At 50.9% G+C, this 11451-nt stretch overlaps 2 protein-coding genes across 2 annotated transcripts in view; one reads left to right on the top strand and one right to left on the bottom strand.

Moving 5' to 3' along the window:
• Positions 1-1922: 1922 nt before the first annotated feature.
• PNPLA4 (patatin-like phospholipase domain containing 4) overlaps positions 1923-11451 on the bottom strand; it is an 11431-nt gene continuing 1902 nt past the window's right edge. The window contains exons 3-5 of the mRNA XM_005880822.2: positions 4762-4850; positions 3048-3200; positions 1923-2324 (exon numbers count right to left, since the gene is read on the bottom strand). Coding sequence (XP_005880884.1) covers positions 2193-2324; positions 3048-3200; positions 4762-4850 — 374 coding nt within the window. The 3' untranslated portion in view covers positions 1923-2192. The remainder of the gene's footprint in view (positions 2325-3047; positions 3201-4761; positions 4851-11451) is intronic.
• Positions 7031-8646, top strand: LOC106723822 (patatin-like phospholipase domain-containing protein 4). The gene is made up of 2 exons (XM_014528831.1): positions 7031-7478; positions 8178-8646. The coding sequence occupies exons 1-2, from the start codon at positions 7155-7157 to the stop codon at positions 8307-8309; spliced, it is 456 nt and encodes a 151-aa protein (XP_014384317.1). The 5' UTR covers positions 7031-7154; the 3' UTR covers positions 8310-8646.

Raw genomic sequence — 11451 nt, forward strand, 5'->3', positions numbered from 1 at the left:
GCCGTCGCTCACAGAAAATAATAGCACATTTTAATAAAAATTTGTATTTTTTCTTGAACATGAACTTACCAGACACGGAATAACAGCATCAATGAATCAGCGTCACGCAGATAAACCCGTTTTTCTCGTTCTCCGAAAGCGAGAGATTTCCCGTTGCGCACACCAAGCAAGTCAGTCCGAGACGAAGGACGCGTGTCCATCGGCTGCTAGAACATTTGCCGCCGGTATCAGTGGGGAGAGATGGTGCGCCTGAGTGTAAGGGAAATGAATGCAACACGATTAGAGTCATCAATCATTAGCGAACGTTGTGGTTTGTGATTAATAATGATGTACAACATGATAGTGTAAAAATTGAGAAAACTTATATTAAAACGTTTCTTACATGTCGTCCTATTGGCTGGGCCGCAGAAATATTCGTTGTGGGCGCATGCGGCCGGCGGGCCGCGAGTTTGACACGCGTGGAGTACACAGGCCATTCGCCTGGTGACAGGGTCTCATTTCCCCACCGGCTTTTGCAGACCCATCGCCCCTCCTACCCCATCCTCCAGGGACACACCATCCAGCCGCACGGTCACAGGCGCAGGCTGTCGGCACCGAATACTTTTACAACATCCAGTGCTTTCGGATTTGTTTCTGGCCCGGCCTGGGTGGCTCAGTGGTTGAGCGTCGACCTAGGAACCAGGAGATCAGGGTGCAGTCCCCGGTCAGGGCACATGCCCGGGTTGCGGGCTCGATCCCCAGTAGGGGGCGTGCAGGAGGCAGCCAGTCCATGATTCTCTCTCATCATCGATGTTTCTCTCTCTCTCCCTCTTGAAATCAATAAAAATATGTTTTAAAAAAGAAAAGATGTGTTTTTTGCTTGGGAAGACATCCGTAAAGAATTCATTAAACGCTCACACAGATAGAATCCTATAGAATAAAGAGCTAAGATGCTAATTAGACCGAACGACCTTCCAGACAACCTTCCGGATGACCTTCCAAACAAAGCCGGGGCTGCAAGAGCTGAGCCCTTTGCATGAATTTCGTGCACCGGGCCTCTAGTATCCACATAACAGGGACGGAGGTGACAGGGCTAGTGAGCGACCAGACCCGACTGGAGAAGGAACCGAGATGAGACCCTCTGTGAAGACCCGGCCACGTTGCTACTAAACGCACCCCCGCCAGGGGACGCCGCTAAGGGCTAGTGAGTGACCAGACCCGACTGGAGAAGGAATGAGATGAGACCCTCTGTGAAGAACCGGCCGCGTTGCTACTAAACGCACCCCCGCCAGGGGACGCCGCTGCTCGCCCAGCCTGTGCCCAGATCCAGAGAAGAGAGACAGCGGTCGGGGCGTAGGAGCTCAATGCCGTGTATCGGAGGCTTTTAAGGGCCATCACATTGATCGAAAGGATGGTTTCAAAAGGCAGAAAAGACAGGTGCATAACCAGGAAGGGCCGGCCCTTGAAAACGGGTTCGTTGGTAACTGCCTCTTCGTCCTCAGGAGTCACGCTCGCAGACCCCATGGAAAGAGACGGAAATTCGAGTCCGAACCTGCTAAATGAATGGGGACTCATGAATGAATGATCATCTGCACTCGCTTTCTTTTTAAAATAAAAAATATTTTTTTATTGATTTCAGAGAGGAAGGGAGAGGGGGAAAGAGGGAGAGAGAGAGAAACATCCATGAGGAGAGAGAAGCATCGATCGGCTGCCTCCTGCACGCCCGACTGGGGATGGAGCCTGCAACCCGGGCATGTGCCCTAATCGGGAATCGAACCCTGACCCCCTGGTTCCTAGGTCAGAGCTCAACCGCTGAGCCACGCCGGCCGGCCGGGCGGGATTCACTTCTTATCCCCAAGGCTTCGAGGTGGGCTTGTGTCTCCGTGTTTTGCAGGAGCTCGTCTGCGTAAGTGCATCCCGCGTTGTGCCCTTGATAACGACCGGGCGGGATTCACTTCTTATTCCCAAGGCTTCGAGGTGGGCTCGAGTCTCCGTGTTTTCCAGTTTATCTGCGTAAGTGCATCCCGCGTTGTGCCCTTGATAACGTGGCCACCTTCCATGAAATGCCTCGTCTTTCTTTGCAGCCAGGGAACATTTAACTATTAAAAATGACGCAAACCGTGACCACGACCGGTAACTGTGACAGAATTCTGACGGCTTATAGAAATCTCATCACCGATCCCCAATGGACTCGGGACGTGCCTGGAGGCCCTCTACTCGAACCAGTTCTCCTTGAGCAAAAACCCAGCGGCGTCCCGGAAGCCGCGACGGTACAGGGATTCCATTTCCCGCTGGCCCGGCGGGAACAGGGCCTGGTTGAGCCGCACCAAGTTGGCCACGGACACCTAGGACAGAGAGACAGGGTGGGGCTGTAGGGCAGGGCCGTGCGTTATATCTGTAACCTGATGATTAGCAATCTACACTAATCGAAGAGAAACATGCAAATTGGTGTCACTCCGCGACGCCCATCAGCCAATCAGAGCGAGTATGCAAATTAACCCAACAAAGATGGCGATTAATTTGCATACATAGGCGCAGAGCGAAGACTGAAGACGGCGTAGAAGGAAGCCAAGCGCTGCAGAAGGGAGCGGAGCGGCGGAGATGGGAGGGAGCGAGGCAGCGGAGACAGGAGCAAAGCCCGCCTCCCTTCTCTGCTTCGCTCTGGCCGCAGGAAGCCCTATTCTTGCAGGAATCTTCCTGCAATGGGCCTCTAGTAATAGAAATAAAATAAAAAACAAAACGAGGAGGGCCCAGCCGGCGTGGCTCCGTGGTTGGGCGAGAACCTAGGAGCCAGGAGGTCACGGTTGGATTCCCGGTCAAGGGCACATGTCAGGGATGCGGGCTGGATCCCCAGTAGGGGGCGTGCAGGAGGCAGCCATCAATAGTTCTGTCTTCTCATTGATGTTTCTCTCTCCCTCCCTCTCCCTTCCTCTCTGAAATCAATAAAAATATATTTTTTAAAAAATAAAACTTGCCGCCGAGAACACGCAGTTTGTACAGGAAACGATGCGTGAGCTCACCATCTCGGAGCACGGGGGGGGATTTTAGGGACGACGTTCGCCACTCACCAAGATGTCCTGGTTGGCGATGCTGACGTAGACGCCCAGCTGCCCCTTGTCCTGCGGGGAGATGTCCAGGCGGCCGCAGAAGGGGGAGATGGTCACCGTGCGGCCCACGGGCAGGATGGGGAGGCTGTTGGTGAACCCGCCGTCCACCCACGTCTGCGGAGGGAAACCCGTAGTCACACGTGGGCCTGACCCGGCTGCCTGGTGGAGGGCGTGTGTACGGAGACCTCAACTGTCCGTGCCTGGGATCTGCTCCTGAATTACTAGTGACCGGGGCCAGTCCCATAGGGGGTTTGGGTTGGGAGAGAAACTAATGTTTGTGCCCATAGCATACACCCCTGGTGCATAAGAGCGGCCAGAACCGGGGAATCTGGCCAATGGTTTAGAATTTAACTCGATTGGCCCTGGCCTGTTGAGCTCAGTGGGTAGAGCATCGGTCTGCGGACTGAAGGGTCCCGGGTTCGATTCCCGGTCAAAGGTACATGCCCGGATTGTGGGCGCGATCCCCAGTAGGGTGTGTGCAGGAGGCAGCTGATCCATGGTTCTCTCTCATCATGGATGTTTCTCTCTCTCTCTCCCCTCTCTCTTCCTGTCTGAGATCTAGGCTATATAATAACAGCCTAATATGCAAATCGACCGAACAGTGGAACGACCAGCCGCTATGACACCCACTGACCACCAGGGGGCAGACGCTCTGAGTTGCCCCAGCCCACAGGCCCCAGGCCAGCCAAGGCGGGTGCCAGCGGGGACCCCCCTGATCGCCCCCCAGATCAGCGCTGATCGCCAGCCAGGCCTAGGGACCCTACGGGTGCACGAATTTCGTGCACTGGGCCTCTAGTTCTATTATATCACTGGAAAGCAACATTTTTTAAAAAATATATTTATTTTAACCTTGCTTTGGGGGGATTTACCCCATTTCATTTCGGTATACCTTTATTTTTTAACACAAATGCATGCCTTTTTTAACTTCTAGTCTGCGAAGTTGTTTGTTTGTTTGTTTGTTTTTAACAGAGGACAAAATCTTGTTGGCAACCTAAAACTCAAAGCTCGACAAGCGGCCCAAGTAAGTTTCTGATGAAAAAGTTTAAAAATAAAAATTAATCGTGACTGCTTTCCAAGTCATTGTTTTTGCTAAGTCCTGTGTAAAAGAAATATTAACTGTCCTTGTATACATAAAATTTTTTGTAACACAATTATTGATTTTTCAGAAGCTGCCCCTATGAAATTTTTCTTTTCGCATATTTCCACACAGTGTCCCAAACAAAAATTACTGAAATGTTCAATCTGTGGAATTCCATATGCCCGGTAAAATATTTTTGTATGTAAAAATAAATATATATTTAATATTGGGGAAAAAAATTTTTGTTGTTGATTTCAGAGAGGAAGGGAGAGAGAGAGAAACATCCATGACGAGAGAGAATCATCATGGACCGGCTGCCTCCTGCACGCCCCCTACTGGGGGTCGACCCCGCAACCCAGGCATGTGTCCTTGACCAGGAATCAAACCATGACCTCCTGGTTCCTAGGTGGAGGCTCAACCACTGAGCCACGCTGGCCGGGCTGGAGACCAGAATTTTCTGTCTGGAACTTAAGTAGAACCATGAAGGCCCTGTGGGCTGATTCGGAACCACCAGGAAGCGTAATTATAACACTGGGTTCTTCGAAGGGGACTTATCTGCATGGGATCCCTGATCATGGGTCAGGGATCAGAGCGTACCTGTCCTTTGTACTCCACGGGCTTCAGGCCGGCATAGAGGGGCAGGAAGCTGCTGGCCAGGAGCACCTGAGGGAGGAAACGGAAAACGGCTCAGGCACGGAGAGGCACTCACACTCAGACCCGAGACTGGGTATGTGATTTCCTACAAAATTCTACGTCGTTAAGAAAAAATTTTAGATTCACACAGCCAGTCGGCCTGGTGGTCAAATCCCTCTAGTGTTAACTACAACAATCAAGGCTCAACTAGAACAAGACTGCGCACAAAGACCACTAGGGGGTGCACCAAGAAAGCATAAAAAAATGCGGAGACAAAAAAACATGACAGAAATGGAGGATATAGAGCTAAAAATCGCAATTTTGAGGGCTTGCAAAAATGTGCTAGAAGCTGTCAATAAACTTGAGGAGAGAGTCACGAAAACTAATGAGACCCTCGATGCTATGATAAAGAACCAACTAGAAATTAAGCATACACGGACTGAAATAAAGAATATTATACAGACACCCAATAGCAGACCAGAGGAGCACAAGAATCAAGCCAAAGATTTGAAATGCGAAGAAGCAAAAAACACCCAACCGGAAAAGCAAAATGAAAAAAGAATCCGAAAATACGAAGATAGTGTAAGGAGCCTCTGGGACAGCTTCAAGCGTACAAACATCAGAATAATAGGGGTGCCAGAAGATGAGAGACAGCAAGATATTGAAAACCTATTTGAAGAAATAATGGCAGAAAACTTCCCCCACCTGGTGAAAGAAATGGACTTACAGGTCCAAGAAGCGCAGAGAACCCCAAACAAAAGGAATCCAAAGAGGACCACACCAAGACACATCATAATTAAAATGCCAAGAGCAAAAGACAAAGAGAGAATCTTAAAAGCAGCAAGAGAAATGTTGGTGAACCCGCCGTCCACCCACGTCTGCGGAGGGAAACCCGTAGTCACACGTGGGCCTGACCCGGCTGCCTGGTGGAGGGCGTGTGTACGGAGACCTCAACTGTCCGTGCCTGGGATCTGCTCCTGAATTACTAGTGACCGGGGCCAGTCCCATAGGGGGTTTGGGTTGGGAGAGAAACTAATGTTTGTGCCCATAGCATACACCCCTGGTGCATAAGAGCGGCCAGAACCGGGGAATCTGGCCAATGGTTTAGAATTTAACTCGATTGGCCCTGGCCTGTTGAGCTCAGTGGGTAGAGCATCGGTCTGCGGACTGAAGGGTCCCGGGTTCGATTCCCGGTCAAAGGTACATGCCCGGATTGTGGGCGCGATCCCCAGTAGGGTGTGTGCAGGAGGCAGCTGATCCATGGTTCTCTCTCATCATGGATGTTTCTCTCTCTCTCTCCCCTCTCTCTTCCTGTCTGAGATCTAGGCTATATAATAACAGCCTAATATGCAAATCGACCGAACAGTGGAACGACCAGCCGCTATGACACCCACTGACCACCAGGGGGCAGACGCTCTGAGTTGCCCCAGCCCACAGGCCCCAGGCCAGCCAAGGCGGGTGCCAGCGGGGACCCCCCTGATCGCCCCCCAGATCAGCGCTGATCGCCAGCCAGGCCTAGGGACCCTACGGGTGCACGAATTTCGTGCACTGGGCCTCTAGTTCTATTATATCACTGGAAAGCAACATTTTTTAAAAAATATATTTATTTTAACCTTGCTTTGGGGGGATTTACCCCATTTCATTTCGGTATACCTTTATTTTTTAACACAAATGCATGCCTTTTTTAACTTCTAGTCTGCGAAGTTGTTTGTTTGTTTGTTTGTTTTTAACAGAGGACAAAATCTTGTTGGCAACCTAAAACTCAAAGCTCGACAAGCGGCCCAAGTAAGTTTCTGATGAAAAAGTTTAAAAATAAAAATTAATCGCGACTGCTTGCCAAGTCATTGTTTTTGCTAAGTCCTGTGTAAAAGAAATATTAACTGTCCTTGTATACATAAAATTTTTTGTAACACAATTATTGATTTTTCAGAAGCTGCCCCTATGAAATTTTTCTTTTCGCATATTTCCACACAGTGTCCCAAACAAAAATTATTGAAATGTTCAATCTGTGGCATTCCATATGCCTGGTAAAATATTTTTGTATGTAAAAATAAATATATATTTAATATTGGGGAAAAAAATTTTTGTTGTTGATTTCAGAGAGGAAGGGAGAGAGAGAGAAACATCCATGACGAGAGAGAATCATGGACCGGCGGCCTCCTGCATGCACCCTACTGGGGATCGAGCCCGCAACCCGGGCATGTGCCCTTGACCGGGAATCGAACCCGGGACCCTTCAGTCCGCAGACCGATGCTCTACCCACTGAGCTCAACAGGCCAGGGCCAATCGAGTTAAATTCTAAACCATTGGCCAGATTCCCCGGTTCTGGCCGCTCTTATGCACCAGGGGTGTATGCTATGGGCACAAACATTAGTTTCTCTCCCAACCCAAACCCCCTATGGGACTGGCCCCGGTCACTAGTAATTCAGGAGCAGATCCCAGGCACGGACTGTCGAGGTCTCCGTACACACGCCCTCCACCAGGCAGCCGGGTCAGGCCCACGTGTGACTACGGGTTTCCCTCCGCAGACGTGGGTGGACGGCGGGTTCACCAACAGCCTCCCCATCCTGCCCGTGGGCCGCACGGTGACCATCTCCCCCTTCTGCGGCCGCCTGGACATCTCCCCGCAGGACAAGGGGCAGCTGGGCGTCTACGTCAGCATCGCCAACCAGGACATCTTGGTGAGTGGCGAACGTCGTCCCTAAAATCCCCCCCCGTGCTCCGAGATGGTGAGCTCACGCATCGTTTCCTGTACAAACTGCGTGTTCTCGGCGGCAAGTTTTATTTTTTAAAAAATATATTTTTATTGATTTCAGAGAGGAAGGGAGAGGGAGGGAGAGAGAAACATCAATGAGAAGACAGAACTATTGATGGCTGCCTCCTGCACGCCCCCTACTAGGGATCCAGCCCGCATCCCAGACATGTACCCTTGATCGGGAATCCAACCGTGACCTCCTGGCTCCTAGGTTCTCGCCCAACCACGGAGCCACGCCGACTGGGCCCTCCTCGTTTTATTTTTTATTTTATTTCTATTACTAGAGGCCCGTTGCAGGAAGATTCCTGCAAGAATAGGGCTTCCTGCGGCCGGAGCAAAGCAGAGAAGGGAGGCGGGCTTCGCTCCCTTCTCCGCTGCCTTGCTCCCTTCTGCAGCGCTTGGCTTCCTTCTACGCCGTCTTCAGTCTTTGCTCTGCGCCTATGTATGCAAATTACCCGCCATCTTTGTTGGGTTAATTTGCATCCTCGCCCTGATTGGCTGGTGGGCGTCGCGGAGTGACACCAATTTGCATGTTTCTCTTCGATTAGTGTAGATTGCTAATCATCAGGTTACAGATATAACGCACGGCCCTGCCCTACAGCCCCACCCTGTCTCTCTGTCCTAGGTGTCCGTGGCCAACTTGGTGCGGCTCAACCAGGCCCTGTTCCCGCCGGGCCAGCGGGAAATGGAATCCCTGTACCGTCGCGGCTTCCGGGACGCCGCTGGGTTTTTGCTCAAGGAGAACTGGTTCGAGTAGAGGGCCTCCAGGCACGTCCCGAGTCCATTGGGGATCGGTGATGAGATTTCTATAAGCCGTCAGAATTCTGTCACAGTTACCGGTCGTGGTCACGGTTTGCGTCATTTTTAATAGTTAAATGTTCCCTGGCTGCAAAGAAAGACGAGGCATTTCATGGAAGGTGGCCACGTTATCAAGGGCACAACGCGGGATGCACTTACGCAGACGAGCTCCTGCAAAACACGGAGACACAAGCCCACCTCGAAGCCTTGGGGATAAGAAGTGAATCCCGCCCGGCCGGCCGGCGTGGCTCAGCGGTTGAGCTCTGACCTAGGAACCAGGGGGTCAGGGTTCGATTCCCGATTAGGGCACATGCCCGGGTTGCAGGCTCCATCCCCAGTCGGGCGTGCAGGAGGCAGCCGATCGATGCTTCTCTCTCCTCATGGATGTTTCTCTCTCTCTCCCTCTTTCCCCCTCTCCCTTCCTCTCTGAAATCAATAAAAAAATATTTTTTATTTTAAAAAGAAAGCGAGTGCAGATGATCATTCATTCACGAGTCCCCATTCATTTAGCAGGTTCGGACTCGAATTTCCGTCTCTTTCCATGGGGTCTGCTGAGCGTGACTCCTGAGGACGAAGAGGCAGTTACCAACGAACCCGTTTTCAAGGGCCGGCCCTTCCTGGTTATGCACCTGTCTTTTCTGCCTTTTGAAACCATCCTTTCGATCAATGTGATGGCCCTTAAAAGCCTCCGATACACGGCATTGAGCTCCTACGCCCCGACCGCTGTCTCTCTTCTCTGGATCTGGGCACAGGCTGGGCGAGCAGCGGCGTCCCCTGGCGGGGGTGCGTTTAGTAGCAACGCGGCCGGTTCTTCACAGAGGGTCTCATCTCATTCCTTCTCCAGTCGGGTCTGGTCACTCACTAGCCCTTTCACCTCCGTCCCTGTTATGTGGATACTAGAGGCCCGGTGCACGAAATTCATGCAAAGGGCTCAGCTCTTGCAGCCCCGGCTTTGTTTGGAAGGTCATCCGGAAGGTTGTCTGGAAGGTCGTTCGGTCTAATTAGCATCTTAGCTCTTTATTCTATAGGATTCTATCTGTGTGAGCGTTTAATGAATTCTTTACGGATGTCTTCCCAAGCAAAAAACACATCTTTTCTTTTTTAAAACATATTTTTATTGATTTCAAGAGGGAGAGAGAGAGAAACATCGATGATGAGAGAGAATCATGGACTGGCTGCCTCCTGCACGCCCCCTACTGGGGATCGAGCCCGCAACCCGGGCATGTGCCCTTGACCGGGAATCGAACCGTGACCTCCTGGTTCCTAGGTCGACGCTCAACCACTGAGCCGCCCTGGCCGGGCCAGAAACAAATCCGAATGCACTGGATGTTGTAAAAGTATTCGGTGCCGACAGCCTGCGCCTGTGACCGTGCGGCTGGATGGTGTGTCCCTGGAGGATGGGGTAGGAGGGGCGATGGGTCTGCAAAAGCCGGTGGGGAAATGAGACCCTGTCACCAGGCGAATGGCCTGTGTACTCCACGCGTGTCAAACTCGCGGCCCGCCGGCCGCATGCGCCCACAACGAATATTTCTGCGGCCCAGCCAATAGGACGACATGTAAGAAACGTTTTAATATAAGTTTTCTCAATTTTTACACTATCATGTTGTACATCATTATTAATCACAAACCACAACGTTCGCTAATGATTGATGACTCTAATCGTGTTGCATTCATTTCCCTTACACTCAGGCGCACCATCTCTCCCCACTGATACCGGCGGCAAATGTTCTAGCAGCCGATGGACACGCGTCCTTCGTCTCGGACTCATTGGGGATCCATCCCACAACCCCAGCCTGTGCCCTGACCGGGAATCGAACCCTGACCTCCTGGTTCCTAGGAGGACGCTCAACCACTGACATGGATGTGAGAGAGACACATGGATGGGTTGCCTCCTGCGTGCACCTCGTCCGGGGGTGGAGCCTGCAACCCAGGTACATGGCCTTGACCGGAATCGAACCCAGGACCCTTCCGTCCACAGGCCGACACGCTGGCCACTGAGCTAAACCGGCCAGGGCAGCAGCGCCGATTGCCAGCGACCACAGGGATAGCAGAGGGCGGAGTCCTGAGGGCTGTCCTTTGCCAGCGCTGGTCAGAGTCGAGGGAGGGCGGTCTTAGCCCTGGCATTTTGTGGGTCCTGGGAACCCGCCTCCGCGAGCTCATCTTCACAAACCCTTCGAGGTGGGTTATATGCGTAACCTCCCAGTTGGCAGGTAAGAAAACAGGTTGAAGAGATTAAGGGTCTTCCCTGATTTGCCGTGAACAGTGAGGGCCATGAGCAGGGTTGGAACCCAGGCCTGTCTTCCATTCATTCATTCATTCATTCTTTCTTTCATTCATTCATTTGTTCATTCGTTTGTTCATTCATTCACAGTATGGTAAGAAAACAGGTTGAAGAGATAAATGGTCTTCCCTCTGAACAGTGAGGGCCATGGGCAGGGTTGGAATCCAGGCCTGTCTTCCAGTCATTCTTTCATTCATTCATTTATTCATTCTTTCATTCATTCATTTGTTCATTCGTTCATTCATTCACAGTATGGTAAGAAAACAGGTTGAAGAGATTAAGGGTCTTCCCTCATTTTCCATGAATAGTGAGGGCCATAGGCAGTGTTGGAACCCAGGCCTGTCTTCCATTCATTCATTCTTTCATTCATTCATTGATTCATTCGTTCATTCATTCATTCACAGTATGGTAAGAAAACAGGTTGAAGAGATTCAGGATCTTCCCTGATTTGCCGTGAACAGTGAGGGCCATGGGCAGGGTTGGAATCCAGGCCTGTCTTCCATTCATTCATTCATTCTTTCTTTCATTCATTCATTCGTTCGTTCATTCATTCACAGTACGGTGAGAGCACCTGAGAGGGAGACAGAATCAAGCCACCCTCCCCCTCATCATGTTCACATCGGAAAACACATATATAATTACATACTGTTTTTGTGATCAATCACTATGCTTCAATTATGTTCAATCTGTAACAATGAAAATCCATCCTGCATATCAGATGTTTACGTGACGATTCATAACAGTAGCAAAATTACAGTGATGACGTAGCCACGAAAATAATTTTATGGTTGGGGGTCACCACAACATGAGGAACTGTATT

The sequence above is a fragment of the Myotis brandtii genome, unplaced genomic scaffold (genome assembly GCF_000412655.1).
Source record: "Myotis brandtii unplaced genomic scaffold, ASM41265v1 scaffold655, whole genome shotgun sequence".
NCBI classification, from domain to species: Eukaryota; Metazoa; Chordata; class Mammalia; order Chiroptera; family Vespertilionidae; genus Myotis; species Myotis brandtii.

Excerpts from the sequence above, each read along its gene's own strand:
- LOC106723822 (XM_014528831.1), top strand. The coding sequence starts at position 7,155 with ATGGGCACAAACATTAGTTTCTCTCCCAACCCAAACCCCCTATGGGAC. Across the intron at positions 7,479-8,177 it reads TCGCCAACCAGGACATCTTG|GTGTCCGTGGCCAACTTGGT; the intron begins GTGAGTGGCGAA and ends TCTCTGTCCTAG.